Source organism: Tamandua tetradactyla, chromosome 19 (genome assembly GCF_023851605.1).
Source record: "Tamandua tetradactyla isolate mTamTet1 chromosome 19, mTamTet1.pri, whole genome shotgun sequence".
NCBI lineage: Eukaryota > Metazoa > Chordata > Mammalia > Pilosa > Myrmecophagidae > Tamandua > Tamandua tetradactyla.
The window spans coordinates 278,182-297,273 of NC_135345.1; the positions used below are offsets into that span (position 1 = coordinate 278,182).

Here is a 19,092-nt window from a genome sequence, read left to right on the forward strand (position 1 = left end):
AAGGCAGTTATTTTATATGTGTTTAGATTTTCTCTTGATTAATACTCTGGCCGTGTTTCACTGTTCACTGCCTCAGGCTTGTCTAAGAATTCTGACGAAAACTTGGTTATGGATCAATCGTATGTAATGCAACGGAAACGACATGGACTAACGGTGCTCGTTTCTGTTTAGAAAATGGGAGAAAAGCAGGGGGCAGAAGGAAGGTGCAGAAGTGAAGACCCCGAGCGCGGAGTGGAGCCGCCGGCAGGGCCAAGCAAAGCTGGGAGAGGGGCCTAGAGCGGCGCGGGGCAGCCCGGCTGTCGGGAGGAGGTAAGCGCAAGGCCTTCCCGGGCAGCTACGGAAACCCAGACTTCCCCAGTGGGCTTCTGTGCTTGGTTTTCACCACTTCATTTTCTTGGCAATCCTGATTTTTTGCCTACTTCCTGTAAAAGATGCTGTGAAATCAGTCACACTGAGAAGGATTTGATTTCTTCTGATAATCAGAAGAAAGGTAGAGGCGGTTGTGACTTTCCCTCTCCTGCTTGAGCGCAGCCATCAGGCCAGTTACCCCCGTGCGGTGCGCAGACCTGCGGGTGCAGGGCCAGCCGGGCTGGCCTGAGCTGGGCACTGGATGCGGGGCAGCCCACACCTCACCTCCCCTCATGTTTGTGGGAACTGGGGAACCCATCTGTGCTGATCCAGCATCTCCTTATCAGGCACTTGGTGTCACACACCTGGACAGCTGTCCCCAAGGGGGGCCCAGATCCCCCCCTGCATCTGCTTTGCAGGGCCCCCCCCCACTTCTGCTCTGGAGGGGCCCCTCCCTGCATCTGCTCTGGAGGGGCTGCTCCCGGCGTCTGCTCTGGGGTTCCCCTCCCTGCGTCTGCTCTGGGGGGGCTGCTCCCTGCGTCTGCTCTGGGGGCCCCTCCCTGCTTCTGCTCTGGGGGCCCCTCCCTGCTTCTGCTCTGGGGGGACCTCCCTGCGTCTGCTCTGGGGGCCCCTCCCTGCTTCTGCTCTGGGGGCCCCCCCCCACTTCTGCTCTGGAGGGGCCCCTCCCTGCATCTGCTCTGGGGGGGCCGCTCCCTGCGTCTGCTCTGGGGGCCCCTCCCTGCGTCTGCTCTGGGGGCCCCTCCCTGCGTCTGCTCTGGGGGGACCCCACACTAACCAGGATAGTCTCTCCAAGGCCTCACCTCACCTCATTCCCATCTGTGAGGTCCGTCTGCCTGGGAAGGGCAGGGTCTCAGGTTCTGGGGATAAGTGCCCTGACCCAGGCGGTCGAACCTTGTCACCATGGTGGCACTGTCGGCACTGGTGTGCTTTCTTTTCTCTAAGTGCACTTGTGCACGTTCCGAGCACTGAGCATTGTGGAGCTATCGTCACATGGGCCTGGGGTTCGAGCGCTGCTGTCTCCCATCTCAGGAGGAGCTTCTCAGCAGGAGACCAGCCTTCTGGGGTTGGGGGTCTGAGCCAAAGTCAGTCCTGCCAGCCAAGCAAGCCACTTGTCTGGCCAGTCTCTGACTGTTTTGCCTGTGTCGCCGTCTTACAGCCGCACTGACCACTTTCCTACACGCATCTTTCCTGTCAGTCAAGCTGCTGGGTTGAAGGTCTGCTTGGTCCTGTTGTGGTGCCCCCAGCCCAGCACGCCTCCACCCTTCCCTGTGTCCACTTGGTGCCGAGGTGGACCCCTCTCACCTTCACCTGGTCTGGTCTGCAGGTCGCATCTCAACGTGGGCTGCACGTCCTCATCTCTGTTCTTAGCCATTTTCCTGTTTAAACATGGCTGGAGGAACCATGCCTTTGGTTCCCATTTGCTCCTGGACCACCCTCCCTGGTACCCATATGAGCAGCCCCACCCCAGGTGCTCTGGGCCTCAGGGGGTTGGCGGTAGCACCGTGTCCAGCCTGGCCCCCCCGGTGTCACCCAGCAGCCACATGTCTTCCTCGTGTCCCCACTTGTTCCCTCTTGCTCGAGGATGTCCCAGCACCCATTGGGCCTCATAGGCCACACCTGGCTACACCTGCTGCCCTTCCGACCTTCCTCAGCCCAGAGCGAGGCTAAGTGTCCTTCCTCTGCCATTTCATCCACATAGGCCATGTCTCCCTGGCTGCTGCTCTCCCCCTGCTGCTTCTTACCTTCTCACACGGCTGTGGATTCAGATCCCCTCACTCTCACCTCCCACAGAGAAAAGCAGACCGTTCAGCTTCCTGTCTGCAAACCCACAGGCCTGCTGTCTGCTTTCAGTCACAGGAGCTCCAGCTCCTGCCGGGGTCCAACCTGGTGCCTGTCCCTTGCTCTGCATAGGAGGAGGGGCCTGAGTGGGGGGTGCAAAGAGAAGGAAGTGTCCCAGAGGTCCGTGGGTACTGGGGTCACGGAGAAGTTGGGTAGGAGCAGGAGCTTCCTGAACTGCAGGCAGGGGCCAGGTGCTCTCATGGGCCATGGGGCGGTGGGCAGTGCGGATGGGACCCAGGGTCTGCGGCCGATCCTTGTTGGCGTTCGATCCTCCTCTTGGAGAGTCTCATTGGAGAATTTCAGGTAACAGTCAGTGTGTGTTTTCTCTTGCAGAAGCCAAAGATGTTGACCAGAAAGATTAAGCTCTGGGACATCAATGCTCACATCACCTGCCGCCTGTGCAGTGGATACCTGATTGACGCGACCACGGTGACCGAGTGTCTGCACACCTGTATGTGGCGGGGTGTGGCGTGGCGGGGTGTGGGGCGTGGCGTGGCGGGGTGTGGGGCGTGGCGTGGCGGGGTGTGGGGTGTGGCGTGGCGGGGTGTGGTGTGGCAGCCACGTCTTGTGGACCAGTCAGCGCCTGGGCTTCCTGTGCGTTTCTTCAAAAGCTTTTAGCACAAAGGCAAATGGGACGCTCCAGCAGGAATAAAGAACATCTTGAGGATAAGTCAGAAACTATCCAAATTAAATACTATTGGTAGTTTCCGTAGGGATAAGGCATGATTATTTAAGAAAGCTAGGAACAGGAAACCTTGGTTATTTCTCCACGAGCAGCCAGGTCACTTCCCTGGGGTGGGACAGCCTGTTCGTTTCTCGTGGGCGGAGGGGCCGCTTCTCAGGATTTCCGAATGGTATCCTTCCTTAAGACTTGAATCCGAGGACCCTTCCCAGCAACCTCCACAGGCCCTGGTGAGTTCTCAGAAGGTGCTCTTGTGCACATCTTGGCTTGTCCTCAAGACAAGCCCTTTACAGCGTCCTTGACACTTGAAGGCAGGCTGGCGGCACGGCCTCAGGTGTTCCTCAGTCCCCGAAGAATGCTGCCAGGACGGGACGGCAGATGGGAGCGGACATCTGTCGCCAAAATATTTTTGATCATGTGTTTTTCACTTTAGAAAATAAAATATTTTCCAATTTGGTAGAATTTCAAGTCAATTATATTTTTAGATATCAGTGGGCATAATTTTATGTTATATTAATTCAATTGAATTTAATCTGGTTTTGTTTTTCGAAGAAAATATTGTGACCTTTTACGGTAACAATATAAAATTTTTTTGAATTAGCCCATTTGGTGAGAACATTCGCCTGAGAAACAGGAAGCTCGTCCTGATTATCTCACAGCTCTTGGCCTGTCTCTCTCATCATTGTCTCCGCAGTTTTATTTTTTCTCCTACTTTCCTAAGCTCCAAATCTGTGTGGTAAGGTGGTTGATAGAATAGTTTAAAGTTTTCTGTTGTTTGCTAATATCTAAAGACGTTTTCTTCCAGAAGCCAAGAACTCCGAGGAACATGAAGATGGACCTAAGAGAATGGCCTTTTACATGTCTTTAGACATGCCTCTCAGCCGCTTTCTAGTCAGTAACTGCGCGCAGGGCTGTGCACTGGCGAGCGGTAGTTTGGTAACGCACGTGTGCTTCTGGCTCAGTCTGCAGGAGCTGCCTGGTGAAGTACCTGGAGGAGAACAACACCTGCCCCACCTGCAGGATCGTCATCCACCAGAGCCACCCGCTGCAGTACATCGGGTAGGACGGGCGGGGCGGGGCCGGCCGCCGCTGCCGCAGCACACGCGCGCATCCAGCCACTTTGCCTCCAGTTCAGTAGACTGAGAGACCACAGACCACGTGGGAGGTTCACTAGTTCTAAGCTAAATTGACCAGCTTGGTCTGCCTCGGGTCTTGTGGGACCCGCTTTCTGCTGAGGAATGAGGTGCCCTGGGTGGAGCCTTTCCTGCCTCCTGCTCACGTGAGGGCCTGGCCCCCGAGACCTAGCATCCCCCGGCCCGCACTCGCTCTTGGAGTCAGCCCTGAGAGACATGGCCTGGCTCCGGCCTGCGGTTGGCTGGGCCAGGCTGGGTGGCTTATAGTCATGGCAGAGTGGTGGTGCTCAGATGTGGGGAGATGACGCAGGCCCCACATTTTCTGAGAATAGCAGTTGTCTGAAGGGAGAGAGGCTATATGTGTGTGTGTTTTGTTTTTACTTTTAAAGTTGGGAAAGGTCCTGTATACAGAAGAGTGTGAGAACAGGTCCAGGAGCAGGGGGAGTTCTTGGTACTCTTTTAAGCATTAGGGCCCCCTCATTTCATCAGCCAAGCCCTCGGTCTTGAAGCTCGCCCTTGTGGAACTTATTTCTGCACTAGTGAAGCTGGACCTGTGTGTAATCACACGTGAGAGCTACCCTGAAGCGCCTCCTTTGTTGCTCAGATATGGCCACTAAGCCAAGTCTGCCAAGTAACTCACTGCCCACCCCCTACAGGGGCAGGACGCCAGGAGTGAGCCTGGCCCTGGCACCATGGGGTTGAGAATGACCAAAAGAGGGAAAAGAAGTGAAACAAAATAAAGTTTCAGTAGCTGAGGGAGTTCAGGTAGAGTCAGGAGGGCGTTTTGGAGGTCACTCTCCTGAAGGTTCAGCCACGTGTTGCCGACTGCCACAGCATGCCAAGCCCCAAGCAGCTGGACTCCTGGAAGTCACGAGTGTCCTGCGCTCTGTCTAGGGTCTCTGTAAGGTTTTCTTAGTTTATTTTCTCAGAAACCTAAGGCCTCCAGGTTGATCCTAGGCCAGAAAAGTTCTAAGCCCCAGAGGCCCCAGTCCCTTGTAGAACATCCGCCAGGTTCATTCCTCTATTCCAGAGGGTCAGCACAAAGAAGGTAGGGTGGCGAGCCCAGATACCCGTGAGTGAGAGAGAGCAGGTGCAGCTGAGAATTGGGGTTTCACAGAGGGTGTAACTGCTCACTCGTTATGTAGCTATTTCTTTTTAGAGTCTCGTGTTTTGGAAGAGCCAGAAGGAGCTACCTGAGTTTGTGGAACTTTAATCCAGTAGCCCTGACCTTTCATGATAATTATATAACTGTATTGCAAAAAAAAAAGTCAGTTGCCTGTGTCTGTGTGGGTCAACTTCTGGATGTTCTGTTCTGCTAATCTGTCCGTCTGTCTGTCTGCAATTGTACACTGTCTTAGTTCACGCACCTCTATTGTAAGTCTTAAAAGTGGGTAGAATGCCATACCCCATGAGAGGAAGGGGTATGGGATGTTTGGGGTTTTTCTTCTTTTCTCCTTATTTACTTTTCTAGAGTGATGAAAATGTTCTAAAATGATGATGGTGATGAATGCACAATTATGTGGGGGTATTGCTTGTATACTTTGGATGGGTGGTATGGTGGATAAAGATACCGCAGTAAAAGTACATAAAAATTTACAAAATGAAGGTCCCAGGTGAGGAGGGAGGACTGAGTGGTCCCGGTGCCCCACCCTGTCCGGAGAGGCCTTCAGCGGTCCGCCACGGACTCAGCCCGGGCAGTGCGGTGTGGCCTGCCCTCGGCTCTCTGGTGGCTCGCTGGCCCTGCAGGCACCTCCACGTTGGCTGCAGCCACCCCTCCCGCGGCTTCGGGCGAGGGTAGGGAACTCAGCGCTCTTCTGGGTCCCCCATGGGGCCCCCCCTCCTTGGCATTGCTGGGTCTGTCCTTGTTGTGGTTTCGGGGTTCCCAGCAGGCAGCTACCCGAGCACCAGCCATCTGGGCTTCTTGGTTGCATCACTTGCGTGCCTAGGTTGTTGTGTCGTGGGCTCTTTGTTTGCTTTGCCTTGCAACATCATTGCATGTTCTGGGCACTGACTCTGCGGCGTGGAGCCATGCTTTCTGTCCTGGGTGTGGGAGGCAGAGGGGAGGGCTTTCCTGCCGTGGCCACTGCGGGCGGAGGGCGGGAGGCTCCACTCAGCACGGAGAGGCCAGGAGGTCTGGGGGTGTGCAAGTCTGGGGCCCCATCAGCCTCCTGCGTGCTCAGGCCCTTTCTGACCTCCAGCTCTGGGCACATCTCTGGGCAGTGGTGGGGCCCTTACCAAGTGGTGTAGCCAGGAAACAGTGAGTCAGAGCGGCAAGATGAGGGGTGAGGAGGGGAGGAGACGGCTCAGTGAGGTGAGGGGTGAGGGATGAGGGGTGAGGAGACGTCGCAGCGAGGTGAGGAGGTGAGGAGACGGTGCAGCGAGGTGAGGAGACAGTGCAGTGAGGATGAGGAGGTGAGGAGGTGAGATGGTGCAGCGAGGTGAGAGGTGAGGAGACGGTGCAGCGAGGTGAGGAGGTGAGGAGACGTGCAGCGAGGTGAGGAGGGTAGGAGATGGTGCAGTGGGGTGAGGAGGTGAGGAGGTGAAGAGACGGTGCAGTGGGGTGAGGAGGTGAGGAGAAGAGGTAAAGAGGTGACTAGGGTGTGGGAGCTGGTCTGTGGCTTGGCCCTGAGGTCTCAGCGTTGTCCTGGAGGGTGACCCCTTTCCCGCTCACACCCCCCCTCTTCTCTGTGGCTGTTGTCTGGGCGCCCCTAGGACATACTGACTGCTGGCCTACATGTCTGCGGCCATCTGGCTTGGCCTCATCCTGACTGCTGGGCCTTGCGGGTGACTTCACAGTTCCTGGCCATGTTTCGTTGCAGCCGCCACTGCCCCTTCCTCTGGCCCCCACCCCGCTGTCCCCAGGTTAGGTGGGGCCAGGGAGAGCAGACCTCTTGCTTCCAGGTGTCCCGCTAGGAGGGGCCAGCCATGTTTGCGTTGGCGTTCGTCCGTCTGCTGCACACAGGCTTGAACTGCAGAGGCTCGTCCAGAGTCGCTGGAGACCTCCCAGCATGGTGTCCACTGGGCACGAGAACTCCTCAAATGGGGCGTAAGGCTGAGAATCCAGCCTCTAGTGTGCCGCCTGCTTTGTGCTGCTGGCACCTGCTGTGTGCCCATTGCCGGGTGCTTGTGTGCCCATGAGCACCTGCTGTGTACCTGTGGGTAGATGCCTGCCTTGTGCCTTGAGTGCCTGCCGTGTGCCCATGAGTGCCTGCCGTGTGCCCGTGTGCCCGTGTGCCTTCCATGTGCCCATGAGTGCCTGCCGTGTGCCCAAGTGCCTGCTGTGTGCCCAAGTTACTTCCATGTGCCCATGAGTGCCTGCTGTGTGCCCATGAGTGCCTGCCTTGTGCCCGGGTGCCTGCTATGTGCCCAAGTGCCTTCCATGTGCCCATGAGTGCCTGCCATGTGCCCAAGTGCCTGCCGTGTGCCCATGAGTGCCTCCTGTGTGCCCAAGTGCCTGCCCTGTGTCCAAGTGCCTGCTGTGTACCCATGAGTGCCTGCTGCTATGTGCCCAAATGCCTGCCTTGTTCCTTGAGTGCCTGTGTGCCCAAGTGCCTTCCATGTGCCCATGAGTGCCTGCCATGTGCCCATGAGTGCCTGCTGTGTGCCTGCCTTGTTCCTTGAGTGCCTGTGTGCCATCAGTGCCTGCCATGTGCCCATGAGTGTCTGCCATGTGCCATCAGCGCCTGCCGTGTGCCCATGAGTGCCTGCCATGTGCCATCAGCACCTGCTAAGAGCCTGTGGGCAGACACCTACTGTATGCCTACAGGTGCCTGCTGTGTGCCCATTGGCAGATGCCTGCTTTATGCCTGTAGGTGCCCATACATGCTGGGCACTGGGACCAATTCTTAGAATTACGCTTCTGTAAATTTTGTGAGATGTAATAATTTGCCTGTCAAAAGGAATTTTTTTCTTAAGCAGTTTATTGAGCTATGTTCATGTATCATATAATCTATCCCATGGGTTTTCTTTTCATTGATTTTTTTTAAACATTTTTTATTATGAAATATAACATATATACAAAAAAGCAATAGATTTCAAGGTACTTTTTAACAATTAGTTATAGGGCAGGCTTCAAAGTTTGGTATGGGTTACAGTTACACAATTTCAGGTTTTTCCTTCTAGCAACTCCAAGGCACTGGAGACTGAAAAGTAATCAGTGTAATGATTCAGCAGTCAAACTCATTTCTTAAATCCTATCTTCTCTGTATAACTCCTCCTTCTCCTTTGATCCTTCTCTTAATTTTAGGGATATTTGGGTTATGCCTATTCTAACTTTTTTCATGTTGGAAAGGGGTGTCAACAGTATGGGATTGGGGGATGGAACTAGTAGATGTTCTTGGAGAGGCTGGCACCTCTGGGTTTCAGGATTTATTGGCCTGGGAACCAATGAAAGGTGTTAGGTTTCCTGAAAGTAAACTTAGTATGTGCAACTTTTTTTGGATCTCAGATGAAGCCCTGGGTGTTCTGCAGGGTTAACAGGAATGATTTTGGTTGGAGTTTGGCAAACCGTGTTAATTAGCAACATCTGGCTGAAGCTTGCGTAAGAGTAGCCTCCAGAACAGCCTCTCAGTTCTCTTTGAACTCTGTTAGCCACTGATAGCTTCTTTTATTACATTTCTTTCCTTCTTTTGGCCAGGAGGGTGCTGATCAGTCCCATGGTGCCAGGACCAGGCTCATCCCTGGGGTCGTCTCCCATTAGGGGGAGGGCGATGATTCCATCTGCAGAGTTGGGCTTAGAGAGAGAGGGGCCACATCTGAATAATGAAAAAAGGATTGCTGGAAATAAGTCTCAGGCATTACAATAGGTAGACTAGGGTCTCTGCTACAGAAATCAGCTTCATAAGAGCAAGCCTCAAGATCAGGGGCGTGGCCTGTTGACCTGGGAATTCTTAGTGTTTGAGAGAGTATCATTGTTTGTTTGTTTGTTTTTGTTTTTGTTTTGTTTTTTTCATGGGCAGGCACCAGGAATCAAACCCGGGTCTCCAGCATGGCAGGTGAGAACTCTTGCCTGCTGAACCACCGTAGTCCACCCTTTTTTTTCTCATTGATTGGTTTTTAGAAGTTAAAATTGAGTAGGAAATTAAGAAACTCTCTTAGCACTCTTGACCCCCAAAAAGAAAACAATTATTTAAGTATTAATGTAATTTGTATTTTAAACATGCAAACTAGAGTAAGAAATATATTTGAAGTATTATGTATATGTAATGTTTTTAGTTTGCTAGTTGCTGGAATGCAGTATGCCAGAAACGGAATGGCTTTTAAAAAGGGGAATTTAATAAGTTGCTAGTTTACAGTTCTAAGGCCGAGAAAATGTCCCATTTAAATCAAATCTATACAAATGTCCCATCAGAGGCATCCAGAGAAAAAGATACCTTGGTTCAAGAAGGCCGATGACGTTCAGGGTTTTTCTCTCAAGTGGAAGGGCACATGGCATATACAGTCAGGGTTTCTCTCTCGGTTGGAAAGGGCACATGGCGAGCACAGCGTCATCTGCTAGCTTTCTGTCCTGGCTTCCTGTTTCATGAAGCTCCGTGGGAGGCGTTTTCCTTCTTCATCTCCAAAGCGCTGGCTGGTGGACTCTGCTTCGTGGTGCTGCAGCATTCTCTGCTCTCTCTGAATCTCCTCCTTTCTTCAGAATGTTTCCTCTTTTTATAGGATTCATGTAAACTAATCAAGACCCACCCAAAAGAATGGAGACACGTCTCCACCTAATCCAGTTTAACAGCCACTCTTGATTGAGTCACATCTCCAGGAGATGATCTAATTATAGATTCAAACATGCAGTGCTGAATAGGGATTAGAAGAAGCGGCTGCCTTTACAAAATGGGATTAGGATTAAAACATGGCTTTTCTAGGGGATATGCGTCCTTTCAGACCAGCACCGAACTTTTTCAGCAAGTCTTTGTAAAGGCATCATTAAGACCAAGGAAGGGCCTGACCTGTGGACTTTCTTTACAACGTTTGGAAACATTAAAGTGTTTTTCCAGTGGAAGTGTCACAAAGAGCAGAAGGGCCCCAGGGGCCTTTGTGAGCGCAGTGCCTGGGGTCTGTGAGAGCCTGAACGCCAGCACGTGCCTGGTGCTCAGCCTGGCCCAGCAGGGTGGATGGCATTGCCTTCTGAAAGTGACCGTCCTAGTGATTCTGGATTCCCAATATTGTTAAGTGGAAAATGTTCAAGAATTATAGATTTGACATTTCTAGCTAATTTCACCTATTTATTTATTTATGTTTTTGACAGTCATGACAGAACCATGCAGGATATTGTGTACAAGCTGGTGCCCGGCCTCCAAGAAGGTGAGTCCCAGCACGTCCACTTGGCACCAGGCACCTGGGTGTGGCCGCGCTAGCTTGTTCCCCACCACATCCAGGTGCTCGCACTGGCTTCTTTTTCTTTTAGCCCTGTCACTATTTTGCTTGCCCCTGTTCTTAACTTGTTTACATCTTATTTACTGGCTTCTTCCATTGTCTTTGTAGGAGTCATGGATTTCTTTTTCTCTTTGTTTATTCAGCAGAAATGGCCTGCATGTTTACAATGGCCAGTCGTTGCTTGGGCTTCGGGGGTACAGTGGTAAACTGTGAAGACTGCCCCTGTCCAGCAGGGCCCAGTGGGTTCTGGGGAGTCCTGGCCTGGCAGCCAGGAAGCCCCCAGTGGCTCCCACTCCCCCCATGCCCTGCTGCTGCCCCACCCTCACAAGGCCATTGCCCCCTGCTGTGCAGGGGCTGTGGGAGCACCATAGCTCCTTGTGCAGTTTGCCAGCACGGTGTCACAGCTGTTTGCCACATGCCTTAATAAACGTTTAATTGTATTTAGAGTCAAGTCTTCCTTACAATTAAAAAGACATGCTATTTAGTACAAGTATCCTGAAAGTGGAATTAAGTTATGTAGGCATCATTCTTTGCGGATGTCCCCCAGTTCTCAATCTGAATGCTGAAGTGTAGTCTGCTCCTTCAGTGTGGGTGGCAGTGCGGTGTGAGGGCAGAGAGGGTGCCGTCTCATCCTCGGCCAGTGCCAGGGCTGTGGGTGGCAGTGTGTGGTGTGAGGGCAGGGAGGGTGCTGTCTCAGCCTCGGCCAGTGCCAGGGCTGTGGGTGGCAGTGTGCGGTGTGAGGGCAGAGAGGGTGCTGTCTCAGCCTCAGCCAGTGCCAGGGCTGTGGGTGGCAGTGTGTGGTGTGAGGGCAGGGAGGGTGCCGTCTCAGCCTCGGCCAGTGCCAGGGCTGTGGGTGGCAGTGTGTGGTGTGAGGGCAGAGAGGGTGCCGTCTCAGCCTCAGCCAGTGCCAGGGCTGTGGGTGGCAGTGTGTGGTGTGAGGGCAGGGAGGGTGCTGTCTCAGCCTCAGCCAGTGCCAGGGCTGTGGGTGGCAGTGTGGTGTGAGGGCAGGGAGGGTGCCGTCTCATCCTCGGCCAGTGCCAGGGCTGTAGGTGGCAGTGTGTGGTGTGAGGGCAGGGAGGGTGCTGTCTCAGCCTCAGCCAGTGCCAGGGCTGTGGGTGGCAGTGTGGTGTGAGGGCAGAGAGGGTGCCGTCTCATCCTCGGCCAGTGCCAGGGCTGTGGGTGGCAGTGCGGTGTGAGGGCAGAGAGGGTGCCGTCTCATCCTCGGCCAGTGCCAGGGCTGTGGGTGGCAGTGTGTGGTGTGAGGGCAGAGAGGGTGCCGTCTCATCCTCGGCCAGTGCCAGGGCTGTGGGTGGCAGTGTGTGGTGTGAGGGCAGGGAGGGTGCCGTCTCAGCCTCGGCCAGTGCCAGGGCTGTGGGTGGCAGTGTGTGGTGTGAGGGCAGGGAGGGTGCCGTCTCAGCCTCGGCCAGTGCCAGAACTGTGGATGGCACGGCAGCTCCTTTTGATGAAACTTGAAGACACTTTCTTTCAGAGATAGGGTGTGGTAAGAATTCATTTGTGCTGTCATTTCTCATTGTTACATTTCAAAACAGGAATATAATTTAAAATATAGGTTAATACATTACATCAGTGGATAATGTATCTGGCTTTCAGTGCTTGGTTTGAATATTCTAAGCACACAGAGGTAGACAGAATTATGTAAGGAATTTCCAGGAACTTATTGCCTGACTTCAACAATTGTCAGCTTCTGGTCAGTCTCATTTCATCTGCCTCTCCTTCCCATGCCATTTTATCCTCACATATTTCCACATATATTCCAGAAAGGTAAAGACTCCTTTAAAAAAAGCATAACCACAGCATCTTTATAATACTCTTCCCTAACATCAGATATCCAACACTGTTGAAATTTCCATTTGTCTCGTAAATGCCATGATTTTGTTTTTTGTTTTAGTTGATTTTAATCATAATCCAGGGCGATTAGGTCTCCTAAGTCTCCTCTAGGTTCTCCCTAGTCTCCCTGTCCCCCTCCCCCCCTTTTTTACTTGTATGTTTGTCCTGTACAGTCCCCCAAGTCTGGGTTTTGCTGAAGCATCCCCTTGGTGTCCTCTGCATTTACCGTAAAATGGTGAAATCGGTATGTAGGTCCAGAGGGTTGAGGAGGTTTGCGTTTTTCCACAAGCTCCTCGGGTGGAGGAGGGCTGTCCCGTACGGAGGCGGGTTCTGCCTGACTCTGTCTTCCACTCAGGTGGCAAAGTAGAGCACCCCAGGCCTGTCCTCCTTCAGTGATTAGTTGGAAATCTTCCATAATGACCAGCTTCACTCTTTGATTTCCCCTAAGTTCAGTTTGTAGAGGGAAGACTGAACAAATGCATGAGTCTTTTCCCTTGTCTTTTTTCAGAATCATGAGTTGGCTACCAGCACTCTCCAACCATGGTCAGTTAGGTCAATGTAAACACATTCGACTTGTTTTCCATTCATGGCGCTTACCCTTTTGGAAGCGCACACTACCTGGTCTTTGCTGCCGAGTGCTTCTTCACGTCAACACCTGCCTCCTGGGCCCAGCAGCTCTGGCTAGTTCCTCTGCTTCCTGGTGGAGTGTGTGTCCCAGGTGCAGAATCAGCCTCTTCTTCATGGCGCCCAGACGCCCCTGCGGCCTTGTCTAACAGCAGATCGATAAAGATCAGCCTCACTTTTTGAGTGACAGATCGTTTATTCTTGTGCAGCCAGTTTTTTCCGTATCTTAGCATTTTGTCATCACAGCAGTCTCATGTGATAGCTGTTAACCCTGAAGAAATGAGACTGGGAGAGGTGGAATTATTCTCCAGATGCACCCAGGACAAACCTTCACGTGGTGCCAGAACCCACACTTCTGCTGGCGGGTTGCCTTGCTCTCCAGCCCGCCCGAGCCCGGGCATCTTGTGTCTCGGCAGATTCTCTGTTTCTTTGCCTGTCAAACAGGTCATCATTTGTTGCTTTCTAGGAAGTTTATTGTAAATAGGAAACCCTTAACAGCGTGACTCTTCTTGATGAAGGCTGTATGTTGCTCTCGGTTGTGCCATCGGTGCTCACACCCAGTTTCGCAGACCAGGCACTCTTCCTGGTCCTCTGACACCTAGAACACCTGTTACCCTTGACCGTGCCATGGTTGGTCCAGCGTCCACCCGTGAGATGGCAGGCTTGTTTCTGGGGGTGTGAAAAGCAAGTTGGCATATTTACTGCAAAATACTGTGATACCTTGACTTTCCTTCCTGCCCCACTTTGAATTTGAGATTTCACTGGGTACCTCAGTTGAGTTTCATTCGGCAGCTTCCATCCTCTTATGTCTTTCTGGAGAAACAAAACACCACAGCTTTCTGGGTCGGGAGGGTGCTAGCTGGCCCAATTTTTCTATTCCTTTGTAGATAAGACCTATTTTTGGTAAAGGAGTTTTTTAGTTGTTTCTTTTTTCATTTATGGTTTTTAAAAACCTGTCTTCATAGAGGCAACATCTTTATCTACAAAATGTATCTGATTATCCATTTTCAACATCTGTGGGTTTCAGTGCCACTTGTCCTTTCTGTTTCCCTCACAGCCGTGCCCTGCTGCTCTGCGTCGTGTCCTTTTCTCGTACGGCACACCTTGAGGTGGTCGTCGGTCAGCGTCCTCCCTCTCAATCGCCTCACAGAGGTGTTCCTTTTGCCATCCACCCAGCCCTCTGTTGATGGGAATTTACGTTGTTTAGTTAATATTTTCCTACACATGTTTGTGAACATGAATAAACATGTCTCTGGGCTTTATTCTGAAAGCAGAATTGCTGGGCTGAGAGGCATCTGCATTTTGGCAAGAGCAGGGGTCAGAAAACTCCAGCCGCGTGCAGCCCGCTGCCTGTCTTCGTAGGGCTCACAAACTAGGAACGGTTTTAAAATGTTTAAATAGTTGTAAAAATCAAAGTAGTATATTATGATATGTGAACATCATTTGAGCTTGAAGTTGGGTGGTCCACAAATAGAGTTTTACTGGAACACAGCCATGTGCGTTTGTTTCTGTGTCACCTGTGCTCCGCTCACTGCGTGGGCAGAGTGAGTGAGTGCGGCAGAGCCCTCTGGGGCGCCTCATGACGTCACGCCCCAGCGATGCAGCTGCAGCCTGGCAGTGTGTGAAGTGCCAAAACAGGGAGGAAAAAGTGGGCTTTGAATGTCACGCTTGAAGGCATAGTGCAGCATGGAATTAGACAGTAAAGCACAGCGTTTCTCATACTGTGACACTGTAACTGTGCTAGAAGAATGTGTACACAACTAAACAAACACTCTCCTCGGTATTCCTGACTCACAGGGAAGCAACGCTTAAAAGAACTTAAAATTTATAGTGGACGTCCTATGATAGCAGAATTTCTTCAAAAATAAAAAATAAATGGTTACAGTGGTAGAATGCTCATCTTTCATGCAGGAGACCCGGGTTCAATTCCCAGACTATGCACCCCCCAAAATAATAATGATTTAAAAATAAAAAATAAGAATTAGGCTGCAATCACAGAAAGTTCCCGATGGCTCATTTGTTAGCCAAACCAGTAAAGACACTAATTGATGGGGAGTTAATTAAATCGCATTTGTGTGCAGCAACGGAAAATGAGCTTGTCTGAGACCATCAGCATTTGGTTGAGAACAGCCTCTCGAAGAGTTGAGGACACTGGAAGCAGCATCAGTATTAGTTTAAAAACAAGGCAGCTGATTTCCAGTGGTTCCTGCTGGCCATGCTGCTCACAGATGTCCTCAGCACTGCACAGTTACTGCTGTTTAATCAAGGAGTCAGTGCCTGTGACCGGTCTGTGTGGCAGGTGAGCTCTTTTTAAAGAAATTGAGAAAAACACTAACTTCGTATAAGCCGAAGTGCAGTCTGCTAAGATATCACTAATGGTGGTAAAATGATGTGTAGATCAAAAAAGTCCTTAATTTGACAAATTTACAAAGATTATGAAAAGAAGTAAGGTATTTAAAGCTTCGTAGATGTCTGCAGTTCGTTATTTGTTGCAGGAACTTTACAGAAAATACTTGACTGTCGTGCTGTGAATCAGCAGCAGACTCACCCACTCTCGTGGGCTTGGCCTCATGGTCTCCATGAAATTTTGACAGAATTAGAAGCAGAGTGTCCCGACTTGCCCTACCACAATGCTTAGCAGTAGTAGAATTTGATCAAATTTGATTGAAATTTTTCTGAATGAGGAGAGCCGCCTTTCCCACTACATTGAACACTACGTGGTTGTGGAAATGAGCTTTGCTGAAGACCTGTTAATGTTTCTTAATGGATTCAATCTAAAATCCTAAGGCAAAACTGCTTGTAGGAGAGACCCTCACTGTGGCTAAGTCATTTTAATGACAGCTAACATTGTTTGAACCACAAGTAATGCCAGGCTGCTTTCTACACTTCCCGTGCTGTCAGAAGTTAAAATAAGAAACAGGATCTTTGTTCCCACACACATTTGCAGCAGATATATTTTCTGAGCCTGAGCTATAGTTTCAGCAGTGTTTTTTGGACCTTAATGCAAGTACAGAAAAGTTTCCCTATTTCAGAATCCATTTAACTGCAAATGAGGAGCTTCCACCTAACCTCCATTTGGAAGTGATTAATTTTCAATTTAATGACATGTTAAAAGGCAACTCTCAAGGGAAGAATGTAATAAAATTCCATAAATGCCTTTTAAGTAATGGTATGCTGAAAAAAAATTCATATGCTCATGGATTGGTGTCAGTTTTTCTATGCAGAAAATTATTTTCAAAGGTGAGATGGTTAAAATCTCATTACAGAGGAGCATTAAGAGATGAATAATTGCTATTAATTCTCTTGCTAGGGAGAGCTAACTTTTAACCCCAGTTAGGGTTTATCCCTCAAAAAGGATTCCATTCTTCTCATTTGTAGACTTGTAGGACAGAAAGCTGTACTTGACTATTATTATTATATTTTGAATTTTGTCAGTAAAAACTTCGTGGAAATTTATCTTCTATTATGTAAGTACCTATGTCATCTCTCAGTTTTGACATTGGCCCATAAATCCTCAAAAATTTCTCTTTATAGAAAAAGTTTTTGCAACCCCCTGGGTGAAAACCTCCATTCTGATATCAGGCGTAAGGACAGAGAATGGGCATGCCTGCTTTGTTCCCAATCCCAGGGGGCATGTTCAGTCTTTGCCCATTAAGTCTGTTGCTAGCTGTGGGTGTTATCCTTCTCCAGATTGAGAAATCTCTCTTCCATTTCTAGTTTGCCAAGAGTTTTTATCAGGAATGAATGTTGGATTTTGTTAAATGCTCTTTCTGTACCTGTTGAGATGCTCATGTGGTTTCTTTTCCTGTATGTTAATATAGTGAATTACATCAATGGATTTAAAGTCCTGTCAAGTGAAACCATTTATGAGCCTTTCTGCTCTGCCTTGTACTCCTGAATTCTCATATTCAGTATCTTATTCATACTAGTACTATACTTTTAAAAATTTTTACCAAAAAAAATGAGGCTGTACTATGTATATATTATTAAATAATCTTTTCCATAATAATATATTGTGGCCCTTATTCCATACCAATACATATAGATCTGCATCATCTTTTTTTAATACATTGTATTCTATTGAGTAAATGACCCCAAATTCCTATCCTAACCTAGGATAACAAAAATATTGGATTTATCTTTTGTGTCAACTCTGTCTTGAACACTTTGTGGAGAAGAATTCTAAGGCTTTCTGAACTTCACCAGGGATGCACACTGGGCGGTTGGCTATTCTGCTTGACAGGCTCCTACCCTGGGACATTTAGCACTTAAATTGTTTCTGATTTTTCAGTGAATATCTGGATATGTATACCAGTTAACATATCTGCAATGTGTATACCTCAAATTGAGTATTATTGGGTTCAATCATTTTTCATTCTGATAGGTGAAATGTAAAGGAAATGGGAACTAAGTTGAGGTATTTGAAGCTGAATCATTTTCCCCACATTGAGGTAGGAATTATCTCTTGCACATTGATCAGATGTTTTTATGTTACAGGTTGCATCCCTTTCCAGGTTATTGATTGGAGCACCTTAGTCTTTAAGTTTCTTTGCTGCCTACTGTTTGGTCCCAAGCAGTGATCATTGTGTTTTGCTTTGCTACTTAGGTGTTTATTATTTGGGTATGAGCATTAAGCCACAGCAGTGGAGCTATTTGTTAGAGTAGGTTAGGGCTTCTGGTCAACCAAGGTGGTGTCGTAAGATGAACCAGGGTGCTGTTGCCTTGCAGAATAATTTCTCGCAAAAACTGGCAGAGCCATCTTCCTCAGAACTCCAGAAAACAGTTAAAGGGCTGCAGTAATTGGATGAGTGCAGAATCAACAAAACCCAGGCCTAAAAATGATAGGAAAAGTTGATGCCAACCTTGCTGGCCCCTCTCCCAGTTCCTCCCCAGCATGGTGGGGAGCTGCAAACCCCAGCCTGCAATCTCACTGTGGGTCACTGGCCCTGTTCCAGAGGATGCAGTGTAACCCCATTGCACATACTAGTAGACCTTTATGTCAGGGCCAGTCTGTTAGGTGGCAGCCTCAAAGACTGAAACAGGAAATACCTCTTGGGCTTGCTCTACCAGTACTAGTGCACGAGGCAGAAGCAGTTTGCAGACAGCTGAAGCAGTGTGGGAAACAGTTAAGTCAAAGCAGCCTGGGGCAAAGGATTACCTGCAGTACCATACAAGAGAGCACCTGGGAGGGGCAGAAAGTATATCTCATAGGGAGTAGAGGGTGGTATTCAAATTCCTAACGCCACAAGCAAGCCCAAGCCCACCACAAAATGCAGGCTCAGAAAAGACAGAGTGCTGTGTGCACTTCACATTGGGCTGATAACTCGCAGCAGCCAGTGCAAAGCAAATTTGCAAAGACAGTGAAAGGTATATGTGCTGGTTTGAAAGGATGTATGGACCCTAGAAAAGCCATGCTTTAATCAAAATCTCATTTCATAAAGGTAGAATAATCCCTATTCAATACTGTATGTTTGAAACTGTAATCAGATCATCTCCCTGGAGATGTGATTTAATAAGAGTGTTGTTAAGCTGGATTAGGTGATGACATGTCTCCACCCATTTGGGTGGGTCTTGATATGTTTCTGGAGTCCTATAAAAGAGGAGACATTTTGTAGAGTGAAGGAGATTCAGAGAGAGCAGAGCAGAATGACATAGCCGTGAGAAGCAGAGCCCACCAGCCAGTGACCTTTGGAGATGAAGAAGGAATACTCCTCCCGGGGAGCTTCATGAAACAGGAAGGTAGGAGAGAAAGCTAGCAGGTGACACTGTGTTAGCCATGTGCCCTTCCAGATGAGAGAGAAGCCCTGACTGTGTTCGCCATGTGCCTTCTCACTTGAGAGAGAGACCCTGAACTTCATCAGCCTTTTTGAACCAAGGTATCTTTCCCTCGATGCCTTTGATTGGACATTTCTATAGACTTGTTTTAACTGAGACATTTTCTCAGCCTTAGAACTGTAAACTAGCAACTTATTAAATTCCCCTTTTAAAAAGCCATTCCGTTTCTGGTATATTGAATTCCAGCAGCTAGCAAACTAGAACACTATGCTTTACATTGGTTTATTTGTTTGTTTGAGGGCTTGGCACTCAAGGATATCTGTTATATTACTAGCTGGATACACACTTAACTCACAGACAACTCAAAGTCTAAATCCTAGAGTTGATCCTATAAAATATTAAAATATAAATTGTGCCACAAAAGATGACAAGACAAAAGAAACAGGGAATGATAGT

General features: G+C 49.5%; 1 protein-coding gene across 4 annotated transcripts in view; it reads left to right on the top strand.

Moving 5' to 3' along the window:
- PCGF3 (polycomb group ring finger 3) overlaps window positions 1-19,092 on the top strand; it is an 89,630-nt gene that overhangs the window by 25,700 nt on the left and 44,838 nt on the right. For all 4 annotated transcript variants that reach the window (XM_077136170.1, XM_077136169.1, XM_077136167.1 and 1 more), the window contains 4 exons: window positions 172-309; window positions 2,542-2,659; window positions 3,853-3,949; window positions 10,262-10,317. In XM_077136170.1, the coding sequence (XP_076992285.1) occupies window positions 2,551-2,659; window positions 3,853-3,949; window positions 10,262-10,317 (262 nt within the window). In that variant the 5' untranslated portion in view covers window positions 172-309; window positions 2,542-2,550. The remainder of the gene's footprint in view (window positions 1-171; window positions 310-2,541; window positions 2,660-3,852; window positions 3,950-10,261; window positions 10,318-19,092) is intronic.